Raw genomic sequence first — 19,079 nt, 5'->3', positions numbered from 1 at the left:
AGGTGAAAGGACATTGTGTACAACACTGGCACCAGAGGAGCATTAGTTACCATAACTATCCAACAGTAGATCAAGCAAAAATTGATTGACTGTCCTGTGAACTGTCTGTCAAAGGACTGTTACGACACAGGACACTGTCCTGGAGGAGTGTTGAATGACACTGACACATTTCCTTTTTTAGGTGTCACATCATCAGAACCTGGAGAGAAAGTGATGGGTGGTCGACAGCTTGACAAACCAGAGGTGAACCAATTTGACTTTGTCCCACTGAAGGTTTGATGAAATTGGTTACTGAAGTCTGTTGGTGGGCTGCAGTTTTAGCCAAAATGCACAGATGGGACAGTAAAGCGATCCATGAGGCTAGGACTGACATCCCAGAAAATATTACATGAGGACCAAACTGATTAAAAAAAAGAAAGAAGGCAGCTTATTATTTCAGATGTGAAAGCACATGAAGTAGGGTTCATATACAGTATGCAGAGGTTAGGTTCATCCAGTTCTTTTCCACAAAACTGAAATGAGGCAGAGAGAAATTGATCTTGGCACACTGGCAGCATTTGTCCCCGGGGAACAGACGATTTGTCCAACAGTATTGGCGGGGCATGCACTGATGTCAGGCTCTCAGCTGGAGAAGCCATATGAGGTATTGTCAGTGGATTGCTCACTGTGATAGTTGACTGATTCACTTGTTGTTCTGGGTACATCTTCTTGTGACATGCTCTGAAACCAATAAAATATAGAATGACTCTACAAAAGAGATTCTTAAACAGTGTGATGTGAAATAGCCATACCTTTATTGGACGTCTCAGCAGCTTGCTTTGCACTCTACAAGGTATTCCTCTTCGCCTGATTGTTTGTCTGTGGTTGCTGTGTCTAAATGTCCATTTACCAAGGGCAGAAGTTCACACAAGCGACCCTGAAGGCTAGATGTTGTATCTGAATGGGGATATTCCTGGCTAAATAAGAAAAAAAATGAACATTCAACAGTTGATATCAAATGTAAAGATGAACAGTATTCACATCTTCAGCATAACTTACCCTTTATTCCTGCACACTTTCTCCTGTACTGCTGAAGTGTCATATCTTTGGGAGAGGTTACTCCATGCTTTGTCTCAAAATGTAATTAAACAATCATCATGCTGCCATCATATATCCAATAATCTTTGCAGGTGATACACTAAAGTCCTTAGCCACATCCCAAATATGCACACAGAATAGCCTTTATTTAGACCTCATAGGATAGGGTGGAAAATAGACAATGAAAATAAGTTTGTGCACCAATAATTCTTGAAAAGTCCTTCATTAAAGAAGTTGCTTTCGTCGGATTTGAAAAATTAAAAAACACTGTCCTCTTGTCCTATTTCTTAATTATCCTAAATTAAAGGTCATGGGAAGCATGACTGTCGGTTTGGACAACCAATCAGATGGTCTTTTCTTGTCTCTGTCACGCTTGTCATGAGACTATTTGATTGCATACATCAGGTAGCCTACACCTGTGGAGGTTACTGCAAACAAGTTGGATTGAACACATGTAGACACATTGAATTTGAAGAGCAGTGTTAGCTCTGTCTGTAACCCAAACATATACTTGATACTTGCTCCATCACCAAGTGTCCTGCAAGGAAATAAACAGTACAGCAGTGGCGGTTCTAGACCAATTTTATTGGGGGGGCCAGGCTGGGGCCAAGGGTGTTGTCAGAGGGACACATTCAACCCTGACAAAAGAGACTGAGAAGGGCGAGGACCGGCTGAGAACAAACTGGCAAAACATCAGTGCATCACTATATACTAGACATATATACTACTGTGTACTATATCAACATACAGACTGACAGCAGCTGTTTGGCTGTTTACACTCAACATGAGTCCCTTAGCACTCTAAGGGACTGGAACCATGCCATTACCATCCGCCTGTAACACCGGCGCAGTACCAAAGCTTTTTTTATTGTATAACATTTGATTGGTGTGGAGGGGGGGGCAAGGTTCAGTCTTACAGGGGCACTGGCCCCTGTTGGCCCCTCCCCAGAACCCCCACTGCAGTACAGCAGGATATAAACCAAAAATGAGTTAATCTAACAAAGTCTGGTACCAAAGATTAACTAGCTATGTTGGAAATAGCAAATCATTAACACAAACCAAAACTATGAAGAATGTTAAGTTATTAAAACAGTATAACGCTCTAAATATTTCTTATTTTCGTTGCATTTGTATTTATATCTTATTAATTAATTATTCTATTAATATTATTTGATATTCTTAATTATTGTGTATAGGAGCAGCAACTTTAATGACTGTATTTCTCCCTGGATTAATTATTTCTGATTTCTGATCTGATTTCTGATTCATGTCTTAAAGGTTATTTATGGTCTGTTTGGGGGCTAGCAGCTAATAAAGTTGGGTTGGCCAGGATGGGACACACCTGCCAATACACAATAAGTGAATTTAATTATATCTTACAATTGTCAGTGCTTGTGATTTAATAGGTGACTGGTGCCTTTTTTAAATTCAGATTTTTTCCATTCATTTATTAAAATATGAATATCTAATAAACATTATAGCAACTAAAAATCCTTCAAACACCATGCAAACACCAACGTTGTTTCTCCAACAGCCACGTGCACGAGTGCTGCTGACACCCGAGCGGTCCGGTGTAAATCACTGCAATGGCAGAGAAGTAGGGGAGGAGGGTGGAGGACACCGGCTACAGCCCTGCCTCCTATCTGCATGTGAACACACGGCGCTGCAGACGCACGACAGGCAGGCAACACCATCACAGGGGCAACAAAGGGACGCATGGTTCATCTCAGGCAGCATATGAAGAAGTGATTCATTGAGACAAGTTTCGCTTTCAAGATACACGTTCTGTTTCATCTGTCCTCACCTCAAAGGTAAGAGCGATTGCACCACAATTGAGACATCCATATGTTCTGCACCATTTTCTCGCTACATCATGATTTGTTTGTATTCTATGTATTTTACAATAATCTTGCAGCCAATCCCCAATCAGCTAAATAATATTACTCTATGGTCTGCAAATGCATGTCACCAATACATTACCTTTGCTATAAGAAAGACAGAATTGAGACACTCCAGGCAGCATGAAATGGGTGTGACATGTTACTACATGGTGTGTGTGAGCAGCAGCAGCAGCAGCAGCATTGAGCTTGTGTCAGTCTTGTAAGCAATAAGTCTGATAGACCCTGTTTTTCTAATGTGTTATCCAGGTGCAAGTTAAAGAGAGAGTATTTTTTTGTACTTTTATTTAGGTTGTATTTGCACTACTAAGTCATGGAGCTGGAGCACTTTGATGAGCGGGACAAGGCTCAGAGAAATACCAGAAGGGGCTCAAGAGGGAATGGGCTCCCCAGCCCCACACACAGTGCTCACTGCTGCCTTTACAGGACCAGGACACTGCAAGCACTGATATCAGAAAAGAAGGCCAAGAAGATTCGCTTCTACCGCAATGGGGACCGCTACTTCAAAGGGATTGTGTATGCTATTTCTCAGGAGAAATTTAGGTCCATAGAAGCACTCCTGGCTGACCTCACTAGAGCTCTGTCAGACAATGTCAACTTGCCACAAGGTGTGCGAACCATATATACTGCTGATGGGGTGACAAAAATCACCAGCATGGACCAGCTGGTGGAAGGTGAGTAGTGTCTCTGATTGTGAAGTTAGTTTGTCCCAGATTTAGCAGAGTAATGTGAGATCAAGAAGGAAAAACCTCCAGAAAAAACTGAATAAAAGTTTGTGGGGGAAAAAAAGGGCTTCTTCTCTTATTTTGAGCAGAAATGTCCAGTGCTAAACTAATCTGTCATCTCTGCTTTGTGTGTTTTTTGTTTCTCTGCAGGTGAGAGCTATGTCTGTGCATCCATAGAGCCCTACAAGAAGCTGGACTACACAAAGAATGTTAATCCTAACTGGTCAGTTGGTCCCAAGACTCTCATGTCAGTCCGTGATCCTGCATCCCTGGGTAGCGCCAAGGCCGGATGCTCTGAAACCAGGGAGACCAAGGACTTTATTAAGCCCAAACTGGTGACCATTGTCCGCAGTGGAGTTAAGCCTCGCAAGGCTGTACGCATCTTGCTAAACAAGAAGACAGCACACTCCTTTGAACAAGTCATGACTGACATTACGGATGCCATTAAGCTTGACTCTGGAGTCGTCAAAAGGCTGTATACTGTAGACGGCAAGATGGTAGGTGTTAAGTTATCTTTCTTAATTGTGTTTTCTTTTTGTCAGCAGACTCCATATTATGATAAAAGCATCCTTCAGGTACTGTGCACTCCATGCTGGCAAACATTTGGATTGGGCAATGGCTCACCAAAAACCAAGACCAAAAAGCTGCCAACTTTAAGACAATAGCTGAAGTTTGCTGTGTTTCTTATTCATCTCATTCTTTTTTTAGGTTTAAGGAATCTTATCAACCTTAGTTTGGGAAAGTCACATTGACATTTACCCATAATCTGTCAGTACATGGCTTAAAGTACTCATTTTACTCAGGGAAGGGGCATCCAATCTGTGTCATATCATCCACCTGTGATGAACAGAGTATAGTTCTTGGTTATGTAAGTTTCTGATCAACATATCTATTCATTTTTTGTCCAATTTTATGTGCAATTCTGGTGCAACAGCTTTGTGCATGAGTTGGTAAAGTTGGTTGCACATTCTTAGCAAACATAAATCAAACTACTCATTTGTAAAGTAATTTATTGTATGCAGCTCCTATGATTCATCATATGGAAGGCAAAGAAGACCAGCTTGGCCTTTGTGTCTAATTCTAGCTTGGCTGATTGCAGTATCTAGAAAGATAAGAATGGGTTCAAATGTCTCATTATATTCTGCCCTTCTGTTCATTCAACATTTTACACTTAAGAAACTTACAAGAGCACACTGCTCTTGAGACGGATTTTGTAAACATTTGCAGTTAATGCAGTCTGAGTTGATCGAGCACAGTAAGTAGTAAATTGCCTTAGACATTAGGGGAGGTCTGTTTTGTTCATTCATGTCTTTGAGAACTGTTCCCTTACCCAAAGAGAGAGAGAGAGAGAGAGAGAGAGAGAGAGAGAGAGAGAGAGAGAGAGAGAGAGAGAGAGAGAGAGAGAGAGAGAGAGAGAGAGAGAGAGAGGGAGAGTCTAGTGGGTTAAAAGTCATCTGGGAATATCTGCTAAATGTATTACAAGAAGTAGGTTTCTAGGACTCCATCTCATATTCCTACCAAACAGGATCACATGATTGAATGGGTATTCATTGAGTAAGTAAATACAAGACATGATAAAAAACAACCATGTTTTACTCTTAATCTCTGGACACCATTAAATATTCAGAATGTCACACTTTGGTTACATTAATTTTATTTGGCTTGACTACTGATTTCATACACATCATACACATTCATAACATTGATGAACATACCTCTGGGTGTTATTACAGTGATATTAGATTTGCTTTATTGGCTGATATTTGTGAACAATACTTAAAAAACTGACTGAAAAAAGTGAAAAGCCATCCCACAGAAATAACCTCTTTAACTAAGCTTACTCAAAAACTTTATCACCTGCACTTTTACTTTTTATAAGTAATCTTATCAGAAATATAATGGGATTTTTTTTCTCCCACTGATGGTTTCTATGGTGACATGGTTTCCTGGTCTGGTTGCTAAGGAACAGCCTCTGCGGCAGAGCGGTGCAGTAGTGATGTCAGAACTGTAGGTGTAGTGTGAGAGGGTTCATAGATGCAGTGTCTGGTCTTTAAGCCTTACTATACACATGGTGGCAGGATGGAGCACATGGCTGAGGTATTATCCCAGGATAGAGGGAACAGTTGGGGATTTCTCACACCAACAAACAAATCTGCCCGCACAGACCCTCTAAATTATTCTAGGAACTCTTTTTTTTTCTTCAGCAAAGCATAAATGGGCATGATATTGCATTAGATCAACAGTGGATATTAAGTGTGTATACTTTGGGAATTTCTTCCTCTGGTTCTGCATTTGCTTGTCCCAAAATGATGGAGAACTATCTTTGCTTCTTCTTCTTTTTGTCCCCATGTTGTGTGCTGTATCTTGCTAATAAGCTCTTGTGTTATATGCTTTGCAGTGCAGTTCTGTGCTCCACTTTTTTTGTTCTTTTTGTCACGTTGTGGTTCCAGATGGCCAAATAGGCCCCCGTTGGCATCAAAGGGCCTGTTTTCATGGCTATTTAACCTTTGGTAAATGACCTGTTTGTGCTTTTGGTCCTGACACAAGGACATTTTGTGGAAACGATTAAAGGTGGCATATTTTTTATAGACAATGTGATGTTGCATTTACAAACATTACATGCCTAATATGTTTCATTTCTCATTAAGTTTCATTCAGTCACATTTATCACTCTTGATTCCTGTACTGCACAAGTAATGGAAAGATAATTTGCGATTTTTTTTATTATCTATTTTAAAAGTCTATTAGCAGATATTCTTTGCGGGGTTGCTCTGCTTGTTGGCTGTGATCCCTTCATACTGCTGAGTCACTCTGTAGTGATTTTGTGCCATGAGACTGAGGTTTAACTAGGTCAAATGGACATGAAGAAAATGATCTTTGGATGCACGTCATCAAGCTCAGATACATTTTCACTAATACACAGTATCACCACTAAAATTATAACATACATAAGGTAGAGAACAGGATGTGATGGAGCACATCTTGCAGGTGAAGCCTTTTAGATGAAAAAAAGAAACATGCCACAATGTGGAGAATGTAGCAGAGAATATTTGCATGAGTGAGGATGTCTGAAGAAGCTTACCCCATGGCTTTCCAATCCCAGCAGTAATGGATCTAGCTTTGTAGCGTAAATGTATCATGCGCACCAGTTACTTCTCAGTGCCTGTTAGAGTCAATCCCTCTCGCTGAAATAGATGTCAACACATCAGAGGACAGAGCACAGTGTACAAAAGTGGAGACTTAATTCTCTAAATGGTGTTTAAGTAAATGTGATAAGCATGTTTTAGATACAGCTGGGAAGTGGTTATGAGATTTACAGTGCCCTATGAGCCACAAAGCCAAACCCAACTTATGGTTTCTAATTCATCAACTCATGATGACCTTTATTCCTTTATCTTTTTACTTCCCTGCTGTGGTCCATATGGATGCACAATGAATTTCTATCTACAAACCACAGATGTCATTTCTGCATCATGCAGAGTGCCTCAAAGTATTCTTCTGACACTTATTTTTATTTCACAAAGTGATTAAATGATGATCGGTTTATACTCTCTTTCAATTCAGTTATATAAATACAAACTTTCCTTTTTTGTGCTTTAGGATAGAAAGAAGTCCAATACTTATGAGACAAACAACGTGGTTCAAACTCAGCACTGTATTGTGTATAATGCTTTCTTACTTGAAAATAAGTTATTAGTAATAGACCATTGCATCTTTAGCTCTTGATGGAGTAAATAATTCTATGTCCTTTTTGAAACGACTGTAAATACAGGGGAGAAATAAGGATGAAGGACACAGGGAAGCTTTCTGGCTTAAACTCTCGCCCACTGCTGTGACTTGGCTCATATCCTCAGAACAGTGACTTGCTCAGTGTCCCTCTGCATTTGGCTTGCAGAATAAGTTTTCGGTTTTTGTTTCAAGATTCTCCTAATTATGCGCCAACTAAAGTGGAACATGCTGTTGTACTTTAATTAGAATATTGCAGAGGCTTTACAGAATATGAAATGAGGACTGTGAGCAATGTTTTAGGGAAGATGGGGTCTGTATGAATTTAACATAGTGTTGATTTATTTTCTATTCTAAATCTGTGGATGATATAAAATAACTTTTGCATATCTATAATGTTATACCTTATTCCAAAGTCTTTCAAAATGACATTGTTTGCACGATGACTCATTTGTCTTATCATCCTACAGGCGTTTTTGAATACGATTATGAAAGATAATGTTTCACGCTCCTGAAAGTCTTACATTGTTAGAACTACTTGGAGCTAAATATAGACCAGGACATTGTGATTAGGAATGCTGGAAACGGTTGAGCCAATGTAATGTTGCATTTTAACATTTGCTTTCATCTTTATGGGAGGCTGTGGGTGTGTTTAATTATGGATGTTTTCATTGTGCTGACTTGTGTTTATTAGAGAAGCTAAGGCAGCTCCTATCTGCCTTCACATAAAGCTGCAGTTATGTCAGAAACCTACAGCAGACCTAATCAGATTTTGTAGTCTGATAATATACTGTACATGGGGACAGATCCTGTAAATTAACAGAGGACCTTTAGACTGGCTGCTGTGATCAGTCTCACTTAAAAGGCGAGATTCAGCACCCTGGAAAGCTCCACTGTCTGCCAGTAGAGATTTCTCACTACTTTGAATCTTTTTCACAGTTAAAGATCTTTACAATTGGTTAGATTGATTTGTTTTTAAAGCATGCATACCTCCCATTGTGTTAATACAGACCTGTGTTTGTGTATGAGGACACCACAAATAAAACCATGTAGATGAATAACTGCATGGGATGCTCCTGACTGCTAGGAGTGCCTCTGTGTTTGTGTTCGTGTGTTCGGGGGAGGGTAAGCCTGCCGAGCTGCTGTGTTACTGAGCCAGCAAGCATGAGTAATCAATAAAAATCAACACATTCATGTTTGCCTCTATATTGCTGTTCCAATTTTAAGTTTGAGGCTTCTTTCACGGTATTTAAGATGGAAAACTATTAAAGGTAATCCATATTTTGTCACTCCTTGGTTTGACACTGGCTGTTCTGAGGGTGTACCAGATCTTTTAATGCCTTTTGCTCCTTTGTAGAAAATTTACAGATTCCATAATCCTATTATGTAATGATGTTGCCTCTCCTTCGTCAGTTTTGACCACTCGTTTGTAGAAGATGGTTTTATTAGAGAGTTTTTCAGTCAGATTGGCTCCCTCCTCCAAATACCTGAACCCGGATTTGAACCCGCCATGGTGTGAAGGTGCTCCACATTATTCATTCTTTGTTAAACTGATTGTGACATTGTTCCTGATGTCTGAGCTGTTCAGTTTCACAGATAGGATCTGACAGTAGATCTTAAAGTAGCTGGTTCACACCCATTGTCTCTTACTCAGCTGTGATTCTGTCTGGTCTCCTTGGCAACTACTGTGCAGCCCTCCTCCCTTTGGGATCTCATACTCCCATGGAGGAGGGGTGTGGTTAGGGGCTGTCAGAGAGGGGGGCATCTGCAACGAAAAGGGCCATGTTAAGCCCCCCACTGTGCTCTGTTTTTATTAAAAGACGTCACGGATGATTGACCTTTAGCTGTTAGGAGGAAGTCAGGCTGCAGGTTGTTGATAAACCAATCCCTTACTTTGTTCTGTGGACAATCCAGCATGTTGTTCTGTGTTTCAAGAATACAAAGCTGTGTGCACTTTATTCTCTAAACTGTTAACTGTCTTCCAAATAACACGAAAAGTGAAAGGTAAACCAGAGTAATGGTATATAATGACAAAGGTAGATAATGACATGACATTTAATACATGGTTAGAGGGCAGTGTGGCTGACAGTGTGTGGTGGCTCTTTTGTGTGGCTGTCTTGGCTTTAAGTCTAAGCACTTAAGACATTAGACATATTAGACTCCTGCTGAACTCTCAAAGGTCCTTAATAATGTATGTCAACAGAGTATGTTTTGGTATTTTCTGATGTTAGGTTTTAAACTCTCTTCCCCGAGTTCAACAGAAGAGCACAATCTCTCTGTGATAATCTCCAGATTTTCAAATGTTGTTTGTTTCACTCTCTTCAATATTAAAACCTAAATGATCCATCATCCACAGTATATAACTGTATCAACAGCTCGTAAAAGACTTAACAATTTTCTGCCAAGTAATCAAGGGATCACATTTTAGTTGGCAGAGATTGTGCTGCGGTCTTCTCTGTGTAGAGGAAATGAAAACAGGAGCTCTACATTCTGTGGAACTTCGCTGTAGTTAAGCACATCAATAATCCTTTTGAGGGAAAGGTCAGGACTCCATCAGCATCCTTATTTATTTATGACACTGCATCCTCTGTGATGGGCTTCTGTATGATCGAGAGCTTCTGATGCATCAACTCCGTCTTCTCAGTTCTCTTTGTAGAATAGTGAAAAAATAAAAATGTGTTCCTTTTTTTATGAAATCATCTGATATGCATGTTTTCCTGTCAAAAGCATCAAAGCACTTTCTGACTAAATTTAGCATCTAACCAACCACCATACAGCTGCTTTAGCATTTGTTTATTGTACTAAGCTAATTGTGAAAATGCTTCAATTTAAGGACAGATATGTTCCCTGTGTGTTCATATAATTAGCTTTCTGAATGAATAATTAGTGTTGAAACATGTAAAGCTTGATTATGTATAATAGTCCAAGATAATAGGATGCAATTACCTAAATCCCTCTGGATGATTTTAATGATAATGAAGTTTTAATGACTATCATCACAGACTGTACGACTGAAAACGGGTTTTAAAGAGGCTTTGTTTTTCCTCCTAGTAACCCTTGTGACATTTTCATATGTAGGCTGGTGATTATACCAGTTGTAAGAAATATTAATTCCATTATTCATATACTGCACACATACTAGCATTTATTGTCCTGTGTACCTAGCTATGCAATCACAGCTGCAATCCCATATCATTAACCCATACCATATTTACATTTTGTCACTTTTGTACTCTGACATGAGCTGAATGATAATGAAAGATTTAAGTGATCAGAGTGGTGTATATTTTTTGATGATGATTCAGTATATTTTTTATGGATTTTCATGGTAGAAATAAGCCTTTAAAATCTATGACTTTCTGTATTTTTTCTGTGAGTGCTGGTCACTGGAGCACTCAATGAAATGTCACTGAATCTCTTCCAAGAGGATCCGTTAAAGTTTAATAGTAGTCCAAAATTGGCGAGCGTGTGCAGCAACATACTCAAAGTCAGTATGTGGGTGTGAGCTCTGATTGGAAAAATAATTCACCACACTTCTGTCACTTTCAAGAAGTTTTTGTTTTCTTTATTTGTATTTTATGCTGCTTTGAGACAGCCTCACTGTCTGTCTTTGGAACTAATATAATAAGCATGGAGAAAGTACACACATTTCATATATACCTATTAGTTTTTGTACTTAAACTTACAAAAGCATGTGTTTTTTCCTAGGTCGCCTGCCTCCAGGACCTTTTTGGGGATGATGACATATTCATTGCCTGTGGCCCTGAGAAGTTTCGTTATCAGGATGACTTTAACTTGGATGAAAATGGTAAGTGTCCTGTTATATGTGAGGTCTTAGATCACCTGGGATGTATGACTGTAATTGCTACTGCTTAATACAAGTAGTGCTGATGTACAATATACCGTTGCACCTTGAAGGAATAGTGCTTTCTCTAAGTATAGTGTTTTTTCTAAGTAACAAAACTTGAACATTTTAACTTTGTTCTTTTATAGTTTTCTTTATTTTGCTGTAGCAGCGTCCACCTTCATACTTTTTCCTTCTTTTCCTGTAGAATGCAGAGTGGCAAAGTCTGCCTCGTACGGCCGACTCCCCACAATACACGGCCGCTCTTCCCCAAGAAGTGGGGGGATGTCACGTAGAAGCAAGTCCCCGTCATCTGCTGGTTCAGGTAAATGTTTAAGTGTGCGTTATGACTGAAAAAAACAATGGCAAAGGTAATGTTTAACATCTGTAATAAGTGCATTTTGGGTGTCTTCATTGTTCATTCATTGTTATTCTGATTGTTTGTTTCTGTTTCTGCTGTGCCCATAGCTAACGGCACTGCAGGCAGTCAGCTGTCTACACCAAGGTCTGGGAAGTCTCCAAGCCCCTCTCCAACCAGCCCAGCTAGCCTCCGACGACGAACGGTGATAAGAGATAATGTTACTTTGATTAAAACGAGATTTTAAAGACTTAAGTAGTTTAAAGTGAGCTGATTCATGAGGCTTTTAAAAATTCTTGTTTAGCCCATTTGTGTGCTGTCTCTCTTTTTTAAATGTAATTTAAAAAAAAATTTTTGTTCAGCTTTCCGTTTTGTCTCTCTACCCTAAACTCACACTACACTCTGTTCTTGACCATCAGAGTATTTAGTATTTCCCTTCCATAGCACAGGCTGTGTTAGATATGTTTTCTATGTATCTTTAGAGCTTTTTCCTTGATGAAACATTATCTGTGCAGCAGCAGCACATTCTCTATGTGATCATCATAAACCTGTTGAGGACAATCAAGTTTAGAGACTGCACAGGAAAGTATTCGTTACAGCAAAATCTAATAGTCAGTGATGGCATCATTAATTAATGACATGAGCTTTTCTCTTTTTCATTTTTTGAAAAAACCTGCCAGCATTTATAGTGGTGCAAAGGTTACTATAATATTTTGCCATGCTTGATGTATTTCTGTCTTATCTCAAACTGCATACTCATAGATGTGAGAGTGGAACAAATAGGCTTTGTGTAAGCTGGCTGTAATCAAATTTTTACAAGCTTTGCCTTGCATGAGTGGGTCTTTTATTTCTTACTCCATGACTGTCTCATCTTACCAGGGATCTCTGCTCAGTGGCTCCTCTCTCTCTTTGGCTTCGACCAAGGTTTGTAGCTCAATGGATGACGGTGACGGGCCTGGAAGTGAAGGTAAGATATTGCATAAGTTGTGAACAAAAAGGGATAATATCAGGGCTTATGTTTCCATTTCTTTATATTTCAGATCATCTTTGTTTCCTTCCAGCTGAGTCAATGAATGAGTACCACTCAGTCCCTCCCTCCATAGCAGAGAGGTACAAAGTGGGGAGGACTCTAGGGGATGGGAACTTTGCAGTGGTGCGAGAGTGTGTTGAGAGATCCACTGGAAGGGAGTACGCTCTGAAAATCATCAACAAAGATAAATGCAAGGGAAAGGTCAGTCTGCTTCTTGGTTTGCTGTCTTCAGTTATTACCAAACAAAGTTTAGTCTCATAAAATGTCAGGAAGTTATTTACCATACTGTGTAGTATTTAAAAGGTTTTGTTTATGCTCAGTCAGTTTCATTCAGCAGATGGTGATACTTACTCAAATCGTTGACCTTACTCTGATCAATGCACTTTAGGTTAAGTTAAGAAATGGAAGAAATATTTAAACTTTAATTGAAAATGTTTTTGAAACGTATTTGTCTCCAAAGTTTAACATTTGTTTGATTTTTATTTATTTTATTAACCATTCATGATTTTTCTTTTGACTGACTTTCCTAATTAGGAACACATGATCCAGAGTGAAGTGTCGATCCTTCGACGTGTGAAACATCCCAACATTGTACTTTTAATTGAGGAAATTGACACCCACGGTGACCTATTTCTTGTGATGGAGTTGGTTAAGGTACGACACAATTACTGATTTTCAAAGTGAGCGTATAGTCTGTAAGTGACATTTTAAAACTTGAACTTTTGTTTCACTTGATGTTGTTTTGTGCCCATTTTTAAAAATCTACCTAAATTAATCATGTTTACAAATAAGTGTCGCATTTAAAAATCCCCCAAATCTGTTAAGCAGTTACTTGATGGAAAACTAGCAACTTGTGCTCTTTCACACCCCAAGTACTCTTTCTCCAGGGGGGCGATCTTTTTGACGCAATCACCTCATCCAACAAATACACAGAACGAGATGCCAGCTGTATGCTGTTCAATCTGGCAAGTGGCATCAAGTACCTGCACAGTCTCAATATTGTCCACAGAGACATAAAACCTGAAAACCTGTTGGTAAGTATTACCCTGAAAAATATAATTCCAATTCAACTTCAATTCTCCTCCTGCTTTATACTTGGTCACTGTTTTTATTTTATTTTCCTGCTCCCCTTCTCACTTAGCTCTGACGTTTGTATGTAGTTTGATTCACTAATAGCTTGGTAAAAACGACACCAACAACTATTTTAAGCAGGCAACATTCATGGGACAAATAAACAATACAAATTGTAAAACAAAACGAGTCTCCACAACACAAGGTGTCAACAGCACCATTATCTCACTGTGGTCATTAGGTACTCTTATTCTAACACATGCCTTCTGTACAGACTGAGGTTAAAAAATCCATTAATTCATTCTAAAGTGTAGTTTGAGAAGCAGAAAATGTAAGATTCCTTGATTGAAAAAGTACTGCAAACTTATTTACTCCAACCATGAGTGAGAAAACCACGTTATACATATTTATGCCACGATTTAAGAAAAATAAAAAATCTCAGTATAATTCAAAGGGGTACATCTGTTTTTTTTCCTTGTCATAGTCGTATTTAAATGATGGTCTTTTCCTGTACCTTTCTTACACATCCTATAGTCTCTCCCAAGTTTGTCATACCCACCTCTCTAAAGTTATAACAGATTGTCATAAATGTGTAAGGTTATTACATTTTCATTAGACTATGATGGATATTGATTGGTTAAAATGTTTTTCCTTTCATATCTAATTATACTTTAATGTACTGTTTGCTTCTCAGGTTTATGAACACCAGGATGGCAGTAGATCTCTGAAGCTGGGTGACTTCGGCTTGGCTACTGTTGTTAACGGGCCCCTCTATACCGTGTGTGGCACACCCACCTATGTAGCACCAGAGATAGTTGCGGAGACTGGGTGAGTCAAAGGTGTTCTAAAGTATGATAAATCAGGGATTTGCTGCAATCCCACTAAAAACTGACTAAGTTTGGTACATTGTGTCGTCCTCTTGATTGACAGGTATGGCCTTAAGGTTGATATCTGGGCAGCAGGGGTCATCACTTACATACTGCTGTGTGGCTTCCCCCCCTTCCGTGGGTAGGTGCTCCTGTATGATGATTTAACCACATCTATCTGTTAAACATGTTTCACAAACATAGGTCAAAATGTCCATTAAATTGAAGAGTGGGAAACTTGGTTACAAAATATTATTTGTTTTGATTTGTACAGCAGCGGTGAAGATCAGGAGGCTCTCTTTGAGCAGATTGTAAGAGGTCTGCTTGATTTCCCAGCGTCATACTGGGACAATGTGTCTGATTCTGCCAAGGTTTGTGTCTCATCTGTCATTTTTATAATCCAAGGAAAACAACAGACCTGTCAATGATCTGTTGCTGTGTTCCATATTCATTGCATTACTATGCTAGTTACATTATAATACTAGAAACTCATGGCTACCTTGTGTTTCTTAAGGCTCTGATCACTGGAATGCTGCAGGTTGAGGCCAATCAGAGATACACAGCTGTACAGGTTCTGGATCATCCCTGGGTCAATGTGAGATCATTTGAAGTTATTCCTTTCGTCACCTGTGTACTCACAAGCACTGCTAAGAAAGAAAATGCAGTGAGATACCTCAAGTAGAGTTGCTGAAGCTTTGTTCTTTCCATTTTCCAGGATGATGGTGGGTCAGAGAATGAGCACCAGCTGCCGGTGGCTGGGAAGATCAAGAAGCATTTTAATACTGGGCCCAAGCTCAACAGCACATCAGCAGGAGTGTCAGTCATTACAGTAAGCACTGATCTCCATCTCTGCAAACACTGACGCTGCATGAAACAATGCATTAATACATTACCTTGTTTGTTATGGATGCACTCAAGAAATCATGCCTTGTATGTCACTAACAATTGCAAGTGTTCACAAAGCACATGCTTAGTGCACAAAAGCTTTTTGTCTTTATTTTTTTGATGCCTTAAAAAAACATTGTTGACCTGGAATTCTTAATTCCTTCTTTTTAACAGCAAAAAAAATCATGACTCAGCTTTATTTTTTCAAATGTATAAACGGCGACTTCCTTGCTTTTTGTGTGCAACTTGCATACAAGTTCATCCATGTGCTTTTTGCTACCCAGACTTCCCTTTGTGTGCTTCTGCCTCTCATCCTCAGTTTGTAGATGGACTGTCAGCACTGTTCTTAAGAGATCTTAAAATAACATAACTGGCCTACAATAACTGGGTCAGTATGATCAGTGGATATGATTCCTTGTATATTCTTAAAGTAGAGCTTCATTTTTACAACTGGCAGAAAGATACTACTTTGAATTGATGGTGGTTGTGGGTTGGTGGGGGGAGGGGGCTGTTTCCTGATACCAAATGGAAATATTCCTCAGGAGTTAAAACGGTGACCGTGACGAGATTTTTCTGCCAGTTTTTTCTTACAACCTAAGTTAAGAGGTTTTCCACTTGATGCTACTCAGGCTAGTGATGCTTTGACTTCCTCTGATCCTCTGAGTTGCACTCGTCTCTCTTTGCTCAGCTGGAGAAGGACTTAACCATCCAGAGGTCAGGGTCTCTGGACCACAACCAGCATCCAGGATTGTACTGGATAAGGTATGACACAAGATAGTGCTAATATGCAGTGCTTCCATGGCAAAGTGCTGGCAGTCTCCATTTCTCATCTCTCAAAGGGCTTGTTCCATTTACCCTCGACATTGAAGTTTTCATGCCTTGCCCTTATTAGTGCCTCTCCCTCATTTCCCATTAGTAGATCCATCACTTTATCAAGCTACTTCATCTCACTGTTGCTGTGGCTGTTTCCTGTTGCCTGGTCCTACAGTTTACCTTAGAACCAGATTACTCTGCATAGAGAAGCTGCATCTGTTATGTCTTCTGCATTGCAGGGATTCATATGATGTGTTGAGAAACTAAACTTTTTTCTGAAGTTGAAAGTGAAAGTTTCTTCATTGGATGTGCAATAACAGACGTAATGATGCCATATACTTTAATATGGCAGAGCAGATTGTCCCGTGTGTAGCTTTTCTTAGTTTTCTGTCAGATGAATTCATAAAGCTGTAGTCAGTTAAATGCAACTTTTAAGATACTAGTCCCTGCTAACTTCTAAACAGTTATTCATCAACTATTTCATTGTTGGTTTAGTGGATGCTGCTCCTCATCTCTATGTTTATATGAAGAACCTAATGATAGTTGCTGTTACCCTCTCCCAGACCACGGCACTTGATAAAGAGAAGCAAGTTTTCCGACGAAGACGCCACCAGGATGTAGGACTAGCTTCCCACTTCCCTCACGGTGCCCATGCCGGTGCCTCCCACAGTGCCGATGCAGGCCTCCCCAACTCTGAGTCTGAGGACATTTCGCCATGTTCCGCTGGCACCGTCCGTTCACCCATCTCTCCGTTCTAACTGCCTTCATGAGGTCATACCATCATCCTCCCAGGCGTAAAAAGTTGGATAAAGTGGAGCACAAAATGGAGAGACCCAGCATTGGGTTTATTCTTCTTATTTGGACATTCACAGACTGCAGACGTCACCATTTCTATTCACTTTTTTTTTACTCTTTCAGTCAAAGTATTTTTATTTAAATACAAAATTCATTGATAGTAGTAAGGGACATGTTAGTCTCTCTAAAATACATCTTAAGAGCCTGCAACAATTTTCATTTGTTTTCTTTTCTTAAAAAAAAGCCACCAAGCTGTTTCAGCCTAACTACACAGCAAGCACTGATTCATTGTAGTGCTTTGCAGCCCTCTGCTGGAGTACAGTGTGTACTGCAAAGTCGACCTGCTAAATGAAACACTCAGCTCTTTAACGGGAAATTCAACTGCAACACAAGATTACATAACTTTGTGATATGACATGTTTCATATAACTAACCACACGATCTCAGATAGAAACACATAACTGTAACTCACTCCTTACAACAGTGACTCAAGGTTGTACAGTATGACACCAAGATTTCTCTGCTGTTTACTTGAAGCTCTGGTGCATACACCTTGGAGGAACTGTTAAAGAGAACTAAAGAAACTTAAAAAGACATGCTGCTATATTGTAACATAAGCATTATCTAAACAGGCTTTTTGTGTGTAGGACAGATAATGTCCTGCCATCTAGTAGCTCACGTCTGAGACAACTGGGGGGCACAAGTGTTTGATTGTTAAGGTCCTGCTCATCTGGAAGCAGAAGTTCTGTTACATGTCTGTGAGAGTGGTTGTAATTCAGTAGTGGTAGAGATGAATGTTAGTGTTGTGTAGTTGATTGTTAAGTGCATGTTTAAAGCCTTGGCTTGGTAAATATGGATTTAAGTGCAATTAAGTGCACCCAGTGAGCACAGTATTTTGAATTTTCTTTTGAAATACTGGAAAAAGTAAGAATGTATCAGTCGCGGGTGGTTATCGATAGCTGACGAACGTACTTCTCTCTCAGATGGGGCAGATAAGCTCTTGTGTAACATGGATGTTTTTCACACACTGAAATGAGAAAAGTTAAATGTTTGTTAACACAGCAGTGCTTCCAGTGAAATCCATTACTTTAATATTTGCTCATTCAATCAGTTCATTTGTTTTTTTTACTGGTAATATGATAAACAAAATAAGTCTGGCTCACTAGACTCAATGTACTGTATGTTCTCTGACCACTTCATACATAGATTCCTCACAGACCAAATATTCATAGATGTGAATGTCCTCTTCCCATCATCAAAGACTGTAACCTGCATGTGTACTAATATGCATCCTGAATCCGTTGTTCTGGTCTTCTACTGTTAGATATACACCTGTCAGATATAAAACTACATCTGTAATCACTGTATGAGCTCTCTTGGTGAATGCAGTTCAGTTAGGGAAGACGATAATAATCATACCACAGCTATGTTAAGACTTGTATATACATTGAACAGAAATGTAACCTCTCCCCGCTGACATTGTTGTAAAGGGCTTTTAAGTTTTGTATTGGAACGGAAGGGAGTGAACCAAAAAGCACAAGGAAAGTAAGTTGTGTTATGACTTTTTGGGAATGTTTGCTTGTCATGTTTATATGCAGTTTGACAAATTGGTACTCAAAGAAGACTGGGAATTTCAGTGTTATGTGGACGCAGATGGAAAATGCGAATGCTGTATTATATTCATCCATATTTCACTCAATGCAAAGACATAAAAGAAATCTTGATGAGGAAAAAAAACAGCTAAGACTTATTTTCAGTTCATGAAAATAAATGTATTGTTGTGGTTAAAGAGAAAACTTCCAACCATATACTCTGCAAAGAAATGAAACCTGGGAATAAAATTGATTTACTATGTTTGTGAGTGAGCGACTCATCACGAGTATGTAGCTGCTTTTACAAGATAACCTGCAAATGACCCACTGAATCTGCAGTAACAAATTCAAACAGCAGGTGGCAGTATAGTCAAAGGCAAAGTACAGTTTTTTAAGATG

At 39.3% G+C, this 19,079-nt stretch overlaps 1 protein-coding gene across 2 annotated transcripts; it reads left to right on the top strand.

Annotated features, from left to right (window-relative positions):
* Positions 1-212: 212 nt before the first annotated feature.
* Positions 213-18,942, top strand: LOC117825633 (serine/threonine-protein kinase DCLK1-like). 2 transcript variants are annotated; one of them, XM_034701546.1, is made up of 18 exons: positions 213-243; positions 2,612-2,888; positions 3,267-3,649; positions 3,851-4,197; positions 11,135-11,234; positions 11,479-11,595; positions 11,739-11,833; positions 12,508-12,595; positions 12,690-12,859; positions 13,193-13,312; positions 13,546-13,692; positions 14,424-14,557; positions 14,660-14,737; positions 14,870-14,966; positions 15,110-15,190; positions 15,311-15,424; positions 16,169-16,242; positions 16,857-17,028. In XM_034701546.1, the coding sequence occupies exons 3-18, from the start codon at positions 3,289-3,291 to the stop codon at positions 16,912-16,914; spliced, it is 2,181 nt and encodes a 726-aa protein (XP_034557437.1). In that variant the 5' UTR covers positions 213-243; positions 2,612-2,888; positions 3,267-3,288; the 3' UTR covers positions 16,915-17,028. The 2 variants fall into 2 exon arrangements, with proteins under 2 accessions (XP_034557437.1, XP_034557436.1); XM_034701545.1 differs by lacking the exon at positions 16,169-16,242 and having other exon boundaries at positions 16,857-18,942.
* Positions 18,943-19,079: the final 137 nt, after the last annotated feature.

The sequence above is a fragment of the Notolabrus celidotus genome, chromosome 14 (genome assembly GCF_009762535.1).
Source record: "Notolabrus celidotus isolate fNotCel1 chromosome 14, fNotCel1.pri, whole genome shotgun sequence".
NCBI classification, from domain to species: domain Eukaryota; kingdom Metazoa; phylum Chordata; class Actinopteri; order Labriformes; family Labridae; genus Notolabrus; species Notolabrus celidotus.
Note: the sequence above shows the minus strand (reverse complement) of the source record. Positions and strands in the feature narration are given on the sequence as shown.